Below are 18,949 nucleotides of genomic sequence, written 5' to 3' on the forward strand. Positions count from 1 at the left end.
TGGATAGGTCCAGACGATCCTCTGCCTCAGAAGCGTTAAGGGAGCTCCACCGGCTTCCGATCAGGCACAGAGTCATTTTCAAGGCACTGTGTATGGTGTTCAAGGCTCCCCAAGGCTCTGGCTACATGTATTTCCAGAATAGCGTCCAGAGATACACACACGGCAGATGTCTCTGCTCTTCCTCAGCCAATCTTCTGTACATTGCCAAGTTTAAAAAAATCAGACAGAATGGACCTGCCTTCCATGTGAAGGCTGCCCAACTCTGGAATCAGCTCCATGCTAGTATCAGACGTCAATCTGAACTCCTTTGCTTCAGAAGGGCTCTTAAAACCTGCTGTCTTCCTAAGGACCTCTATGTGATCGAATAGTACTAGGATGTTCTGGTTATTTTTGGCTTTCAGAGCCAGGATACCTTTTAGGTGACAGATGCGGTTTACAAATGCTAAAAATAAGTAAATAAATTATGGGAGGTCTTAAAAAGATCAACATTAGACTAGAAAGGTAGCAAATATAGATTTGCAGCAATATTGTCTGCGGAATGCTAACTACCACTATATCTTCACAGCAAGTATAGGTAGGAGCAGATTTACTGCTATTACCTCTATTTTACTATTGACTATAATTGGTAATGTATCTATTGTCAAAGTAAATAAATGGGGAGTTAAGAATACTAAATTTACACTAACCTACTTATGTTGACAAAATTGTGGTAATTTGCTGTTAAAGGAAATAACTTAAATCTGTTTTTTTAAGCAAAAGGACAGTGGTGCTTGTCATCTGTTAGCATTACAACCTCCCAAATATCAGGTCACCTAACCCCGTCTCCGGTGTCTTATAGCGGAAGAACTGGTGCTTACATTATTTATAGCTGTAGCGCCTAGAAGCACAACCCTTGAATCATGGCGTGCACCATTCTATGATACTTAAACCAACAGATGTGAAGGGTGCTGGTAAGTAGCCCTGAAATGAATTTTTAGACATTCTTTTAGAACCAGATATCCCAAGAAACTCTCAACCTTGTTATGTGTGAACAATTTTAAAATATATTCTAAAAATTAACCAAACAATAAGAATTTAGCATTTCAGAAAATAAAAAATCAGGCAGATTATTTTCTCTACTTTATTTTAGAAAGATTGCGTACACACATGCAAAAGGACATTACTATGAGACATTACTACAATAGCAAGCGGGCCTTCGTGCTACTTCTTAGCAGCCTCCTCTGGTTTCTTGGCCTCTGATGTCGGGATCTTGGCGTGGCTCTCGAAGGTGACAGGGATGGTGACCTCTGCGGACTCCACAGCGGGCTTCGGCAGCGGGGCCTCCACGGTGAGGGTTCCGTCTGGTGAGAGGGAAGATACCACAGCTGTGGCATCAACGCCAGGGGGCAGGCTGTAAGAAAGAGAAGGGTAAGTAGAGGTGAGGAGGTACTTCACGTGTAGCGATCACTTGCCAGTCCCAGACCCTAGATGATGAAGTTCAGACTTGTGTAGGACCTATACCCATCTGAGAAGCAGTGGTGGTGGGGGGTCAAGAGGTAGGTGGTTGGGGCTGGGTTTTTATACTGTGTCACTAGACTGTTTCTGCTTTATGCACTATGCTGTAAACATGATGGTGCCCACCTCCATAACTCCTTAATGTCTGTTCTATTGGTTACTGAGGTGTGTGAGAAAAATAAATAAAGTGTTTTATTTAAAAAAAATTACGTGTAGAGACCACTTGATGGACTGTACTATCCTATTATGACATTGGAATGATTCAAGGGAGGACTTGTCTCTGAAGTCCAGGTATGGCTGGGGCTGAGAAAGCCAGAGAGGCAGCAGAGACAACAAACCAGCATGTGCTGGCTCTTTGTTAGGTCTCTCCCCAGGTACACATCCAAACTTTGTGACTTTTGGCCATTCCTTGGCAGACCTCTGCTGTGCAATGTGGCTGGGCCTCTGCATGCAGGCTCCACACTTCGAATCAGGGGAGATGGGGCAGAAGTGGGGGACAGGAGAAGAGTGGAAGGAGGGCGGGGCAAAGAAACAGTGAGAAATGATGGAACACGGAGAGTGGGAGAAAGGAAAACAGGCGTGAGGTAAGGAGGCGAGGGGCTGGTATGAGGTACGAGGGAGAGGGGAAGAGGAAGAAGGCAAGGCAGGGTAATGTATGGTGCCTTCATTTTCCAAACATTACTCGAATGACAATTCTCATTCTCAGTTTTCGAACAATCTTACAAGTTCAATATGCTTTTGACTGCAGCATTCACCTTAAATAGTCCATAGCTTTCTTGGAAGGGAAGCCTTGCCCAATGTTACAGCCTAATATGATTTTAAAATATAATGCTGTCCCCATTTTGTAAATGGGGCTGTTCCAGTGGGTGGTGGGGGAGACCCCAAAACGCCCTATAGAGTTGTCTTAAACTACTATGGGGCAGATTTAAGACCCTCTAGCGCTTCCTTGTGCCACATTAACGACCTTTTTTTTACGCTAATGTGGTCCAACGAGGCCAAAATCGCAGCGCCAAATTTACAAAGTGGTGCAATGCATGCATTAGGCCTCTTCTTAACCAAATGCACTACTTTATCCCTGCAGCAGGCATAAAGTATGGGGGAGGCCGAAAAATGGCGCAAAGAAATCTAAGTCATTTTTTGGGGCACTTTTAACACCTGCTCAGAGCAGGCGTTAAAAGGAGACACACCATTGTTTTCAATGAGCCTCAATGGGCTTTGGAGGATTAGCGTCAACATTCTTTACGCTAATCCTGCAAAGCTCCGAACTAGCGTCAAAAATGTTGATGTATCTTAGATATGGCACACACATGGTGGCATTAGGGGGTGTTAAAGGGTGCAATTAAAGTGGCGCTGCACTGGGTGCTGCACTGGGTGCAGCGCCACTTTTCTTAAATCTGGCCCTATGAATCTGTGAATATTGTTAGAGGCTTCCTAAAGCTTTGAAAACATCAAATATTAACATGTGAAAACTAGTGTTATGATGAGGCCAGTTTGTGAGACTGCTCTGAAAAGCAGGTGGCTTATCTTTGATGGAGCAGTGGTGGACTGGGGAGAGAACATGCCTTGGCTTACAAAGTGGGAATGCTGGCTTCATGACCTAACATGTTTTCATACACATGCTTTGAAAATATACTTTACAATTATTTCGCTAACATACCATCCTGAGCACAAGAGCGTTCTGCAGTGAGTCAGCATCCCTCAATGCTAAGGAGCTTCTCTCGCTGACATAACCTCCCTTGCACCAGAGCTCAATGTAGTGAATCTGCATCCTTCAGAGGTCGGGAGCTTCTCATCTAACATACCAACCATGCACCAGAGCTCAATGCAGTGAGTGGCTCCTTCAGACGTCAGGAGCTTCTCTTCTAACATACCAACCATGCACCAGAGCTCAATGCAGTGAGTGGATCCTTCAGACGTCAGGAGCTTCTCATCTAACATACCAACCATGCACCAGTGTTCAATGCAGTGAGTCTGCATCCTTCAGAGGTCAGGAGCTTCTCATCCAACATACCATCCATGCACCAGAGCTCAATGCAGTGAGTCTGCATCCTTCAGAGGTCAGGAGCTTCTCATCTAACATACCATCCATGCACCAGAGCTCAATGCAGTGAGTCTGCATCCTTCAGAGGTCAGGAGCTTCTCTTCTAACATACCAACCATGCACCAGAGCTCAATGCAGTGAGTCTGCATCCTTCAGAGGTCAGGAGCTTCTCTTCTAACATACCAACCATGCACCAGAGCTCAATGCAGTGAGTGGATCCTTCAGACGTCAGGAGCTTCTCTTCTAACATACCATCCATGCACCAGAGCTCAATGCAGTGAGTCTGCATCCTTCAGAGGTCGGGAGCTTGTCTCGCTAACTTACCATCCCTGCACCAGAGCTCAATGCAGTGAGTCTGCATCCTTCAGAGGTCGGGAGCTTGTCTCGCTAACTTACCATCCCTGCACCATAGCTCAATGGAGTGAATCTGTATCCCTCAGAGGTTGGGAGCTTCTCTCGATAGCATACCATCCCTTGTACCTGAGCTCAATGTAGTGAGCCTGCATGATCCCTCAGAGCTCAGGAGCTCCTATTCCTGGCAAACTGCTTCCCGCAAACATGTCCGAGGGGCTGCCTTTACATATCTTAGCCACGGACAGGGGCCCAGACAAATATTTCCTCTATTCCTGCCTCTGTAGGTTACTGGGCACCTTGTAAAGTCCTCCACTGTATTCGTGAAGGGATTCATGTTTTTGGAACTTACGTGTATTTCCTGGTGAAGCATCGCGAGATGAACCCATGTTCGTCCTGCTTCTCCTCGTGCTTGCCTGAAAGACAAAGAGAAGAGAGGGTAGGTCACTAATCCGCCATTTCACATTGAATTCTGCTGTGTGAGCCCTGAAACACAATCTTAGCCCCCCCTTTCCAAGTGACACACGAAGTGAGAGCTCTGGCTTCCTAAATAGTATATTATTTATCATTATTTTCCGAGCTTAACCCTGCTTCTCCAAGAAAAGAGTTGGGTACAATTGTTTCAAGATGGAGGCTGCAATTTCCTTTTAATGCCACGGTTTTGGTTATTTAAAGTCAGAGTGTGACAAGAAAACTGTCCATAAAAAGTCGAATTTCAAGCGAAACTGTAAAGGAGCGCTCATTGTTCATTGGAGAGCAATCCTGAAGAGAGACAGAGGCCAGTGAATGCAAGCTCTAGACATAATAGGTCTCCAGGGACATGCTCATCTGAAAATTACAAATGTATTTAAACCACCTAAAAGTCCCCTCCATCTGAGAAGGCCTGCGATCGCTCCCTGTACTTTAAAGATATTAGCATTTGACTCTCAAGCACAGGGGTCTCCATGGGATCTGGAGGCGTGAGGTGGAGAGCTGGCCACCTGAAGGATTAGATGCAGTGTTGAGTACCCCTTTGTGCAGGCCAAAGGCTGACACACATAATGCGCATAATGTAATTTGGTGTTGACAAGCGCGGATTTACTGATTGATTATCCCGTTCCTGGCCAACTACCAAATCACACACCTCATAGCTGCCAACCCGCCCTTTGCCATAAGCGTGGTCTTCTGCCAGTCCTGCAAATTCAGCCACAACATGAGGGATCCTTGGACCTGGAGCTTTGCATGTTGTATTTAATGTCTTGGCCTAGATGTCCCAGCATGCAGCGTGGACCAAGCTGTACTCTTAGGACGTGCTAAAGGTGACCTTTGTGCAAGGGAACAGTAGGCATCTATGGAGACTACACTTGAACATTGACTTTTCCTTCACCTCTGCCAAGCATCTCTTGGAATCCAGTTGTGGTTTAGCCTCCCTCGCCAACGTACCGCTGGGGGCCTGTCTTCCGTATTCACTCACTCCACTGTCTAGACATTGATGACAAGTGACATCTACAGGACCTTCCATACACGTCAGCTACACTGCCTGGTAGCAAGCAAGAGCAAACTCCGCGACTTAGCCCACACAGAGGACAATTCCTCATTTGCTAGACTCCAAAGACTATGGCCCACATTACGAATGTCCCTGTAATCCCAAAAGTGTTGTCTTTGCGAAATACTGGGGGGAAACATGCTGACCCAGCACAGCTACTCTGACTCTGGGGCCTGTATTAATGGGGAGCACTGTCCCTGTTGGCACCACGGCAAAACTTACTAAAGGTGCACCTGGCGCAGACCAAGATAGTGTGCCTTAATATAATGATTGTGCTGCTCCGAGTGCAACCATGAACTTGCATCGCCCTGGGGACAGCACATTCGGTGAAATACAGAGAGGCTGGTTTACAGCACCCCCATGTTTCTCTGTGCAGGTGGCAACATGCTTGGTCTTTGAGGAGGCACAGAGATCCCCCTACAGGCGGGAGTAGTGAGTGACTGAACCTGCCTGCAGGGGGATGTCTACGGGGTTCTTGCCTGCAGGGGGATGTCTCAGGGTCCCTTTCCCCCTCCAGCCGTCTTACCTCATTTTCATAGCGACATGCTCCATAAAAGGGTAAGAAAGCTCTCTCACAATAGCTTTGGCAATACAGGTGTGCTAGCGATATCAGTATTACAAAAGGGACCACACAAGCATCTGTGGCCCATTTTGTAACACTAAAGTGGCCAGGGGGCACGCAACGCGGGTGCACATGCCACTTGTGCCTCCCCAGGGCAGTTTGCGTAATACCGTCCTGGTATGTTATCCCTCAAAAATCATGTGGGGGTAATCCCAGATCCCCCAGAGTTACCAATGTCCATTGTATTAGTACTTCAGGGGGTGGTGACTACCAAGTAATTTTCCATCCCACTTCTAATGGCCCCAAAAACCCCATCAAGTATGCACATAGAGCCCTGGTTTTCCGTCTATGGTCCAGGAAATGAAACAAATCCTATCCATCCTATACATAACACTTTACGCTGCCTTACAAAGCTTCAAAAAAAGATTTCAAGTTCAAGACCCACCTCTTCTCTCTGTTGTGTACTGTGTGTGAACTTCTATGCACAGAGCTTACTTTGTAAAAACATGAGTACCAGGGGTCCCGTCAGGAGGCTGCGGAAGCCTGCACCACCCGTTGCCCCTGACATCGCTGCCAATGGCAGTACCAACACAACTAAAAACCATCACACTCCTACAAGTGTGACGATTCAGAATATTCCAGGCCCCCAAACCTATGGAAATAGTTTGTGACACAGATATTAATAATTTTTAATGTATTTTGTACTAATAAACAACTGTTGGTAATCCGATCTGTAAATTAGGCAGACAGCGCCACCACCTGTCAGACTGTCATAGGTGCCAGTGTTGACAATTAAGAGCCAGTGCCAAGCACTGGAAACCATTGGCTTAAATTAAGCACTGTTTGTTCGTGTAAATCAATATTCACTCTCCACTGATAAAACATGTACTCCCCATGTTGGAACGTTATTATGCATTCTGCTTTCTAGTACTGCACACTGCTGACTTCAGGGAAAGCCTTGCAGTTTTGGAATACCCTTTAATGAAATCGAACAAGACACAACATTCAAAACTGTTAAGATACTGAGTGACTTAAAGGCTTCTGGATGGAGGCGTGTTTTTATGTGTTCCAAGCAGGAAGGGTTAACAGCTCCCATCAGATTAACAGGTATAACATTGGGTTTAAAGGTTGCATTTCATTTATAGTGCCTCCATGTGGGTGTTTCTGTGTTGATGAGTGCTGTCATTCTGTGCCCTTCGGTTGATGTATAATTGTAGTCCTTCTTCTACTTTGGTGAAATGTCTCTGCTTTTCTTTTTCAAAATCCTGTCACCCTGCACTAAGCACAAGTCACATGTGGGGACTAATGACTTTATCAAACATAGTGAGATACAATGGGAAATGACAACTCACAGATATTCTTTATTTGGAGACCCCTACAGAGATGTAACTTCAATTAATAATAAACTTAGCAGATTTAGTTAAACTGGGGCTTTGCCATCAATTGGCAATTAGTTCATTGATAACTAGACACTAAATGCATAGCTGAACAATTTTCACCCAACTATCAGTTTGTAGTTCCTTAATTATCCCCAGATATTCAAACAGTATTACCATCTATTAGTAAAATGGGTGCCTCATGCCAGGACAAGTATGTATCACTGATGTGCGTGTGCTGTTCGACTGATACAAGTTTGCATGAGATATGTGATTGATCAGATGGAGTGGAATGGAGGAAGATCCGAGTCCTGTGGGACGTAAAGTTATTTCGCTGAATATTTGCTGTACTTCTATATTGTCCTTCGCTCCTAAGGTTTACCCTGTATGATTGCATCCTGTATTTTACTTTGTTTTGCTGAGAATGGGACTGATGTGTTGGAGGAGTTGTCCTTCAACTTCAAGGCTATAGGTGACGCTCACAGCCTGTGAGGCGAGTGGCACCTCTTGAAGCCCCAGCTGTCCTCTCAAGAGCCAATCCATGACCCCTTGCATGAGTTATCAAGAAGGGTGTGCAACCTGAATATCAACCCCAGAATATCGATGGTACACAATATCGAAGGCAAAATATGGAAAAACAAATAGTGATAAGTAATCTCAAGATGTGGTGGAAGCTGCTGGGAGTATGAACAGTGTGCCTGTGTGTTCTGTTGAGCTGCTGTGTTACAGGAGGGCTACTGTGTATTGGAAAGGAGAGTGAAAAAGTTTACCTCTCTGTCTGTGGCTTTGGTCCTGCTGTGTTGCCATCTGCAGTAATTATTCCTGGATCGGGACATCAGTCCTGATCCCCAACAAGAAAATGTACCTAGCTAAGTGCTGCCTGCCTTATTAGTCATGCCCAGTCCAGGTATCAGTAACTTTCTACTGTCTCCATATTAGAATTGAAGGGCATGCAAGGCCCTTCAGTCAGGGATCTGATCACCAGGTACAGTCATCATCAGCACCAGTGGAAGCTGATACTGTGCGGCAAAATGCCAATTCTTTAGCTACTGTAGCTTCTGATCCACCGAGGCCGGGCTGGCCGCCGGTCTCGATCATGCGCACTATGATGGCATCAGTTAAGTCTGTTAACTTGGCTGGGGACACTAGGCAATGCCTTTTCTGTTGCAGGGGGCTATTGGGCTCCAGCCCTGCTAAGTGGATCGCATCTCGCATTAAAATAACACATTTTCCGTCATTTTCCTACATTACCGCAATGCCTGAGATTGTCACGCAAAAGAATCGTATCCTGAAGTGCGATAAAACTGTCTCGTTTGTTTCTCACTTTGCTAGCTAGGCTCCCAGTACTGTTTATCAAAGGCCACAAGGTGGCGCTGTTGTACAACGGGAGGTATAGGATTCTCTATATATTACAAGAAATATATATCCCACTATCACAGAAACTCATATCCCAGCAAAGCGAACCACAGAGATTTGAAGACCTAAACACCAAACCACACACCCACCTAATTAGCGTACAAAAACACCCACTGCTCAATCCATGGTATCAAAGGCGACATTGCTTTCAGTGGGCAGGAGTAAATGCCGTGTTCCTCCTGCCATGCGGACCGCAGGTGGGAAGATGCAGAGCAGGGTGCGACTGCCAGCCCCAACAGTTTCTCGTTGCTCAAATGGGTGTATTTTCTGAAATGTGTATATGGTCCCCTCTGCTTCATTGCTTGATTTTGTTCACGAGAAAGTGTCACTCATAGCCGCTGAAATGTCACTCATAATTACACTGAAATTATGAAAATGCCACACATAGCATACTGAAACCTTGGCAGCTATGGGGCTCTGTTCTTAAAAAGATGTGATGGCCCCTAACCAGGGAGCTCAAGTCACCCTTTGTACTCCAGCTGAGGCTAACGATGGCAGAAAAAAGGCTGGCCAGTGCATGTGAGCTTCAACTTCAGCGCTTCAGTCAGTGCTGTAAATGGGCACAGGTACTGGGTATCAGCATTTCCTTAAGTTGAATGGGAGAGTACCTACCAACACTTCATCACAGCTGCAATACTTTTAATGGGAGAATAGCAGTATTTCTCAGAAGAAACGTACACAGGTAGCGAATACCAGCACTAATATATTTCCATTTTGATCACTGGTCCTAGTATGCACAGAGCAGCACTGCAGCGGTATCCACGCTCTGAGCTGCAGCCAAGATGGATACCCAGCTGTGGCAGCTTCCTAAAAAAATACTCTGGGGACGGGCGCTTTTAGATATTTATTTTTTTTACAAATTAAAGCAGTGGATCTCATTGGAAGAGAGAACTGAAGGCCTCTTCGTACTCTTGTAACTATCCCGAATTGTTCAGCTCTCTAGAATATTCCTAATCCTTTCCCTTTTCTCCTCCCCCGTCAGATCTTATTTACACCCATTAACATGGGGTCCCGGGCATAGGTCTGCGGATGGTAAACCTACTTCACTGCCAAAGGTCCAATAAGGCAACCAGATGAACGCAGCAGCCTGGCTGTTCTGAGGCGGGTACAGTTAACCAGATTAAAGTGACTTAAGAGCTGCTGCTTTTATGTGAATATGTAACGTCACCCCTCGTTCCTTCCCTCACTGTCCCGATCCCACCGTGGGAAGCCGAAGGTTACACAAGTTCCATATTTACTGAGGTTCATGCAAAGAAATGTTGTAAGGACATCTGTGCTTGTGATGCGCCAATGGCAAAAAAAGCAAGGGGTAGATTTACAAACATTTTGCACTGGGTTTGCGCAACAAAGTGACGTAAATCTGTGTATGATTTTTTTTATTTACTTTCCAGCACAAAGCTTGTTTTGCCTTGTGGGTATCGCGCACGGCAGCCTAACTGTGCGCCAGAGCTAATGGGAGAAAAGGATATTACCATATCTTGAAAGATATAAGCTATGGCACTTTCCCTCTCTCTTTCTGTCATGCAGTGGATGAAGTGGGCGGGGTCGGAGGGGCACGACGTGCCCATACTTTTATGATTTATGAAACACCGTTCCCCTACTTATTGTAAAAAGACAACCATCCCGGGATGGTTAATTCCAACAGTTTAAATTCCTCAGCTGAAACATCATTCAGTGGGTCTCATGTGCTGTGAAATGAAAGCTAAGCAGACAGGTAAACAACCCTTCCTGCCAGGGCGCCTGCTTGCTTAATCTGCAACTGTAAAGTATGCTTTGGAGCTGGTACCGGCTTTAATTGACCGTATCGCTCAAAGTTTTGTGATGACAAAAATGTATTATTTTCGAGTGTAGTACAACGAGTTAACAACTGGGCTGTGAAGTGCCTGCTTTTAATTGTAATTGTATTTATATCATGCTTACTACACCTTGAGGTGTTAAAGGGACAGTAATGTAAACAAAATTGCATTACTTACACTCAGAATATTACTAAAATCTATATTTTGGAAGTACCATTTTATCTTAAACATTTTGTGAATTTTGTAGCAGTCTATCGCAGGGGTCTCCAAAGTGTAGCTCTTGAGCTACTAGTAGCTCACCAGTACCCTGGAAGAAGCTCCCTGAGGTGCAGCACAGTATGTAATTTAGAGAGTCTAGTCACACTGATGAAGGCAGCAGCATACATCGATAAGACTGCACATTGGGACAACCTGCAGGACTTGAAATATAATTACCTGTCTCCTCCCTCTATTTACAAAGTCACATGGAGATTTGTGATTTTGCAAGCCCTACTCTAACAGTCATTCAGTGTGTGAAAAACACAATGTGTCCTTGGATTGTTTTTAATAAACAAATGACAAGGGTATATTTGATAGAAAATGGTGTAATTTGAGATAGTGGTAGGGTGATGTTTGGAAAATAAATGAATGAATTTCCAAAACATATTTTTATTTAAAGCTGCGGTCTGAATTATAATTCATCTGTTTTTTGGGAGATTTATAGCTGTTGGTATTTCTTCTGTTCTAGTGGGCACTTTGTTGCTGTGGCTGTTATTTCATGAGTCACGTGGAAGCCTTTTATGGTTACACATAGACCTCTACAGTGCTTTCCCAATGAGTAACAACGTTTTTTAAAAAAAAATTCATTTACGCTGCATGCTATTTTAAATGTAGTTACTTGACAGAGAAAGGCCATAAAAACGTACAGAATATGTTATTTTTTTAGCCGCACCTTTGACCCCACCTCCAAGTTTGCTGACCCCATCCCCCTGCATGCAGCATCACAGTTCCCATACTTTTTAAAATGCACTTCGACAGCTGCTGTCACGCAACGCAGCGTTGCAACTTTGGGTGCCGCTCTGCGTTGTGAGTTTTGAAAATCTGGGCCACAGTGTTATAGTTACCACTCGCCTGTGATGCACGCTCGTGCTAAACACGTCTTATTTTTGCAGTGTTAATCACGAGCTACCGTCGTGCCTCGTGCAAAGGTGAGCAAGTTGTGAGTTACTTTCCTTACAAATCTCTGAGCACGTACAACCTCTCAAGGGTAAAATGCATAACGTGTATACTTTGGCCGAAACTGCACGAATTTCACATGGAAAATCATCTTTTCCCAATGTTTTCGCCTCTTATCTTTTGGTGCTAGAGTTCTACACAAAGGTGTATGACTTTAGTCGATCTGCAGTGCGGAACCCTGGTGTTGTTTGCACTGTTCTCACCCTGTTCCACTCTCTTCCATCATTTCAAAGGTTTTGTGCTAGTCGGTGCAATGCTCTTTCAGTGCTGCGCGTGTGCCACCTTTCAGCGCAAAAGATCATTTTCTGTGGAAAAGTTAATCGATGCTATCTGTGCTCCACTTTGCTCGTTCAAGTGCTAAAGGTTAGAAACTCCTGACCACGGTCTGCGTTAAAAGATTCTGCTTGTCTACTGCTTCGATCCTTGCAGAACCTTCTTCCGGTGAGTCAGCCCCCTTCCTCGTGAGGGAGCACCGACTCCCTGCGCCCTGTGCCACCGAGGTTGGGCTATATTTATACCACTACTGTACAAAGTTCCTGCCTCACATTCCTTCCAGTGAAGCTATCTTTCCAAAGTTTCCCTCACATAGGGTGACCAGAATTGTAATGCCAACAGCCGGGACATTTCACAAACATAAAAGAAGGACTACACTTTTACTTAAACTGAGCGCACAGAATGACAGCGCTCACCAGCGCAGAATGACAGAAGACGCACTAATAACATAAAATAAATGCAATTTTTAAAGCCAGTGTTATGTCTGTTAACAGCTTCCAACTATCTCAGCTGTGGAAAACAAACAAAATAACATCCCACCGTTTTCAGGCGACCCTCTCTAAAAACTGAAACATGAGCTAAATTTCCCAAACTCTGCCGGGGCAGCTGGTGAAAAACCGGGACTGTCCTGGCAAATCCGGGACGCCTGGTCACCCTACCCTCACGACGAGCCCCCCACCAGGGCACCGACCTGTGTCTGGCACAGGGGCCACAGGCCGCCCCTTCAGGAAGCGCTGTCAGTCTCAACTGTTCCCAGGATGCCTCACTCTGTGTGTAGAGTGTGTGATTTTCAAATTGCCTCAGTGCACAAGTACTTAAAACAACACCTATGCCATCCCTCGTCTCTACATGTTCCTCTACTTTCTCTGTCTTCGTTTTCGCTTTCTCCCTCCTCTCTCACTGTCTCCACGTCTCTCCTCCGTTTTCCTTGGCACTCGGCTTCTTCCTCTTCTTCGCTGCCATTCTCTCTCGCTCTCTTTTCTCTCACTCTTTATCCTGGTTTCTCTCTTTCATCCACACTTTTTTCTTCTTAGCTTCTGTCTCTTTCCCTCACTGTATCTACCTCTCTTTCTCCCTGTCACTCTGTCCCTAGGCCACTTCATTGTTCCCCATTAATTTGTGCTCTAATTATCTCTCCCACTTCTGTCTTTCATTTTATCACTCTCTCTACCCTGTTCTTTACCTCTCCCTTTTCTCAAATATTTTCTCCTTTGCTTCTTGCTTCCAGCGTTCCTTCCCTTCCCCCTTGCCTATACCCCTTGTTCTTTCTTTTCCTCATTCCCACTCTTTCTCTTTCTTTACTACTTCTCCCTCTTTCTCCTTTTCGGTATTCCCCTATGTCCTGCGGCTTCCTTTGCCCATTCTTTTTCTCCTGTCTTTCTCTCTGTCTGTGTGTCTGTCGCTCTTGTGCTTTCTCTCTTTCTAGCTTCTTCTTCTTAGGTCTCGCCTACAACAGCGCATGGGCTGCATGCTCTTTCGCTTGCAAGAGATGTATACAACAAGAGGCTTGCAGATCACCAATTGCTTATCATTCATGGGCTTCACTGTCAGTCTTATTGGCTGCCTTCTAGTTGGCCCGTGTGTGCTAGCTTCACTTCCTCTTCTTTCGGCTGGAGCATGGACTAAGTACTGGTTGCTTCAGCTTGATTGCTGGCCTTCTGCTAATCATGCTGTGACTGAGGTACTACTTTTATTTTTTCTTCTTTTGTGTCATCCTTGTGGAACCTCTTGTCACTTGTAGGTATGTTTTACTATGCCACACGCCACTTCAAAGAAGATTCTCCTTTGACAATGATGTTTGTTGTGATAACAGATATTATCTGTTTTTATTATCACAACAAATGTTACCCATTTCCAAATGTGTCTCACTAAGACTTGGATATGAGCAAAATTGCTTTCTTTATGTGATAGGATTATTTGTAAATGTCATATCTTTTTCTTTTTTCCAACATGGGGAGATTAACTGATTTGCTCAGAAGCACAGGCGTGTTGTGCCAAGACCTGACAAGCACTGGCAAAGCCAATGGATCTTGTCTTTGAGACTATTGGCAATACCATTGCCTTTTGTTCGTGCTGTATAGCACGGCCGACTTCGGCTGTGCAACATGGCTAAAAACAGTGATAAAGAAGCATTTGCAATGCAGCCGGTCTCGCATTTGCTATGCAACGGGTCTCACATTTGCTCCAGTTAGAGCTATTAGAGTTGAAACTCCTAAATGGACTTTTCTCGCCACACATATAGAAAGAAAAAAAAAATGTGCGCAATTGCGCTATGTAAAACCCAGCGCGATCCCACTGCGTGGAAAATAAAAAGACAAAGTAGTGCAGAAACCAGGCTGAAAACATCGAGCCTCGTAAGTTTTCAGTAGTTGGCCGGTGCGCTGGAGGAGGGCTAAACACCGGAAAAGGCGTGACATATGCATGCCTTTCACTAATGAAAGCAAGCGGATTTTAAAAGGCAAGCCCACGAACTAATGACAGCGACAGGCATAACATGGGCGTGGTTACAAGCCCAAAGAGAGTTTGCAACAGGGACGGTGCGCTCGACCCTGAAAAGGACAATGATGCATCCATCGGTAATGCACTTAAAAATATGCATTAGCCCTGGATGCCTCATAGGGGTTTTAAAATTAGTTGTAGTCACACTGCAAAGCACCTAAACAGCTGTACAGCATGGCTACAAACCATTGCCAAAGACAACAGCTCTTATTGGCAAAATCTATTGTCTTTGCCACTGCTTGTTTTTCTGTGCACCCCTTTTTTCTCCTGCTCTCTTAGGACTGGTAAAGGCTCGCTTACGGAGGCCCCTATGACTGCCAATGCCATTTCCTTAATGCCCAGTCCTTCCACTCTGTCTACTCCGACTCTTTCTCTGCCCCCCCATCGTTGCCTCTCTCACTCCCGCGCGCTATCTAGTTTGTAGCCTCGATCCGTTTCTCCCTCTTTATCCCACCCGTCTGATTCCTCTGTTTGTTCTTTCTCGTGCTCTCTGTGCTCCTGTTCTTCAAGCTCTCCCATGGAAGGCTGAGCATCCCTTCTGCAACACCCATTGGCTGCCCCCCTTCTTCAATGACATTAAAGTCATTTTTTCAACGGGACAGCTGTCATCCCTACTGCTTGTGTCATCCCCAGCGCCTGCTGCCGGCAGCAAAGCCTTTCTATTTTAAAGTCTAGTCCGCTGAATGCCCGCTCCCAATCAGTGGCTAACGCAAATTTACCCCCGCACCGCCCCGCAGAGACTCCCATATCTCCCAAACATTATTTGGCCTTGGGCTGAATGGGGGTCCCTTGAAGGGCTGTGGTCTCTGTGCGCCGCAAGGACTGCAGGGACCTATTTTAGGCCCTTGCTCCAGATCCCTCCGAGTCCGTGTCAAGGTTCAGGAACGGGTTCTAGACGGTGTAACATAGCACTTCGAGGAATATTTCCAGCAGTGGTGTGTCAGACTTCGCGCGCGGGTACAGCCGGAAGGGTTGTTGCACAGAGAGGCGTCATGTATTCTTTCACGGTCACCCCTGGGGCAGGACACAGTAACATTGAGGCTGGCACTGAAGTACAGAGAGTTTGGCCGTGCCAGAGTGGGGTGGGTACTGGGACAGGCAAAGAGTTCTACGTCAGCCAGGTGAGGACTGGGCTACAGGGGGATCTGATGGTAGGGCTGGAGCAGATTCAGTTATATGTCAGAAGAGGCCCGAAGGTGGCTGGCTGTGCAGCATCGTTACTAGTGACTCAGAAAGGCTAACCTGTTAGGAAGTCTGACAATCCATTAGTTCTCTGCACGTTAATAACCATTACTGCCAATTTTCAGCACATGAGGGAAGTGAAGAAGCAGAAGACAATCTGATTTGCCCAAGGTCAGACAATGTCATGAATGGGGTAGGCTTGAGTTACAAATAGTTACAAATAGTCCCAATAGCGAGGAAAGCCAGATGGGGAGGAAGATCACTAGCATACCAAGGTGCTTTGCTTTGGAATAATCTCCCTCTCAAAATGAGAGCAAACCCTCAAGAGATGTCGTTTAGGAAGGATCTGAAGACTTGGCTATTTAAAAAAATGTAGATCTCCTGTATAAACATAAACAGTATGTCACCGCCATGGCAGTACAAGCGCTACGAGGCCGCTGGGCAGTTAGGCGCTATATAAACCATTATAACATAACATAACAAATGACTTCCAGATTACGCGGGCTCTGACTTACAGGACCTAACACTGAGTCTAAGGACCTCATTTACAGGTGGCTCGTGATGGGGCATCTCCAAAAAAACAGTGGATGTTCCATGCACCCGCCTCCAGGTTTCCTGCCTCATTTAAAATTGGAGGAAGCTCTGTTTTCCTGATGGCTGAGCTGGCACTGGCTCTTCCGATGACTGAGTACCACTGGATATGCCAGTGAAAGGCCCATATCCTTTAGGGTTGGCCTTCCAGCACCATGCCCAAAATGTCTTCATTGTGCAGGACAACTATGTACACCATGATCTCTTCAAACAGTGGCTCACTATGGACTCACTCAACATTTATGGAAACTTGATGACGCTTTACTGGTCAAAGAAGCATTAAATGTAACTAACGAAGAAAGATCCAAAGGAATAGACAGGATACTTATTCTCTCTAGTTGCACACATTTTTAAACGCAAGGTTTCAAGGTAGTAGTGCTCAGTGGCCAAGTGATCACACAGTTACAAAGTGTCATAGAGAAACAAGGGATGCATTGACAGAATGTGCAGAGAGCTATGGGACAGACATGGGAAAAATAAGTGGGTTTTGTAGTTTAGTCTGAGTGTGAATTCCAGTGTTTCAGTGCAGAGGGCAAAAGTGTTACAACCTTGTGGTGGTTCAAATGGTCCTATGGATGTGTTCTCAAGAAATCCAGTTCTGGATCCGTATTTTTCATAGTCATATGAAGATCTGCTAGGAACTGTTATTTTTGTGTGCGCTTACTATGTGGATTGACTTCTAGAATATTTGATCCACCATGGAATGCTATCCTTGCTTTTCATGCAGTTGCTTGAGACCTGAAGTCTTGTCTCCAGTCCTTTTCTTGCCCTCTTGGTGATCTTGGCTCATCCTGTTATCTCCATGAGTCTAGTCAGCACGAGAAAGCCCTGCGGCTGAGGTCTTTGAACTTTTCACTGAATTCTAATATTATTAAACGTTTAGTAGGTTGCACACACAGCGAGCGCACCATGACGAATAAAACTGGTCTAGTGGATAAGTTGTTGACCTTGGATCTACTAGTCCTGGATTCTCAGCTTGTCTTTTCTGCTTGCCCACAGTGTGTGGTTCCCGGGATATCTATACATTTCCCTCAGCCTCAGTTCCAATGTTTGCCGAAACTGGCAACACTTATCACTGGACTAAATGTTGCTATTAGGCATTTCTGTTAGTTAATTATACACAACCGATTTTCTCCATACCAATATGAACGTTAGCATTCATTAATATGCTATGTTAATGTGCAAAGGGTTAAGACTACACTATACAAAAGCAAGTAAAACTGAAATAAAATAAATGATCAATAAAGTCTCTTTTTATGGCGTTTTATTTGCCTTTGAGACCATCATTCATGACATATTCCTTTAAGACAACCACTGCACCCAGCTGGAAGTTTCATTAGACCTGTAATACATAATTTCTGCTGGCTACAGTAGGTAGCCTGCGTTTTTTTTTTACATATCATTAATAGCTTGGAATAGAATACCAATTAAATTCTGTTTACTGCTTTCAGTTTGTAATTGCTGTAACTAGTAGCACCCTGGTTGTTTTACTTGTCTTCTGGACACAGGTAATGTCCAAAAACCCACATGCTGCAAGAAGATACAGTTGAAACCAGTTCCATCTGGTCAAAAGGAATATGGTGAGCACTGCATGCTTGGGACCACCTGACCTTCCCGAGAGGCAGACCAGGGCCCACCCTTTCGTACCTGTGATCTCCACGATGCCATCCTTGGTCTTCACCAGCAGCTCCTCCGGCGCGAAGTGGTTGACGTCCAGGCTGATCTTCCACCGGTCGGAGGTTTGGCGGATCTCCGAGATGCCGCTGCTGAGCTGGCGGCTCAGGGCGCGGCTGTAGGTGGGGATGGCGGCTGGTGGGGCCGCAATGGGGCTGACTGCGGCCACGGGCACCGTCTCAGTGGCGTTGGGCAGCATCCGGACATAGCCGGGCCAGCTGGTGCTGGGCCAGCGGTACCAGTCCTCTGGAATTTGGGGGAGACCAAAGGACTGGTCGAAGAGGCGGCTGCCCTGGTACCAGTCCCGGAAGGGCTCCCAGCTGGGGGTGCGCAGGAAGGTGAAGGGGATCCGACGCTCTGACATGACTGGGCTGTGGAGGGGGGTCTGTGCTCTGCTCTCGCTGCTGTCCGGAGTGACTGCCCCGGACTCTGGGAAGGGCAGCTCTTTATCAGAAGGTGGAGGGTTATTTTTAGGCGCCCGCCTCACCTCCTATTAATGGAATTGGCACCAGGACGCGGAGGGCCGGCCAAGCTTCCCTACAAAGATATGACAATGCTCGGCTCCAGCACAGTCATGCCGCCAGATTTATGCCTCTGATGGCTACATCCACTGCCTCCCATCACGGCCACGCGTCCGCAGACAGAAGTGTACGGAGATGGAGATTTCGCCATAGGCCGCAGTGTTGCTTGTAAATGTCTGGCAGGGCATGGTCGGAATGCCTGGCACGCGGTCTAGAAGGATCTCGACACGTCTGTCAGGCTGGTGCCCCTGACGCGCTGGTGTTGGGGGCTGACAGCAGTATGTCGGGGGCGGCCTGGCGCAGGCCTTCCAAAGGCTTTTCTTTGTATCTCACAGTTGTTCTAGGTCGGTCTGCCTCTGATGGGGGAGCTTCCTGCCTGCAATCTCACCCGCAAAGTCAGACCCGGGTTTAGACGAACACATTCCTTTTTGGC

At 46.0% G+C, this 18,949-nt stretch overlaps 1 protein-coding gene and 1 long non-coding RNA gene across 2 annotated transcripts in view; one reads left to right on the forward strand and one right to left on the reverse strand.

Annotated features, from left to right (window-relative positions):
* The window catches only part of LOC138286748 (uncharacterized), a 139,332-nt gene that overhangs the window by 55,910 nt on the left and 64,473 nt on the right, over positions 1-18,949 (forward strand). The window lies entirely within an intron of this gene.
* On the reverse strand, positions 1,107-18,584 carry HSPB1 (heat shock protein family B (small) member 1). Its single transcript, XM_069226718.1, has 3 exons — positions 17,969-18,584; positions 4,239-4,302; positions 1,107-1,390 (listed from the first exon to the last, which is right to left on the reverse strand). The coding sequence occupies exons 1-3, from the start codon at positions 18,357-18,359 to the stop codon at positions 1,201-1,203; spliced, it is 645 nt and encodes a 214-aa protein (XP_069082819.1). The 5' UTR covers positions 18,360-18,584; the 3' UTR covers positions 1,107-1,200.

This window comes from Pleurodeles waltl, chromosome 3_2 (genome assembly GCF_031143425.1).
Source record: "Pleurodeles waltl isolate 20211129_DDA chromosome 3_2, aPleWal1.hap1.20221129, whole genome shotgun sequence".
NCBI classification, from domain to species: Eukaryota; Metazoa; Chordata; class Amphibia; order Caudata; family Salamandridae; genus Pleurodeles; species Pleurodeles waltl.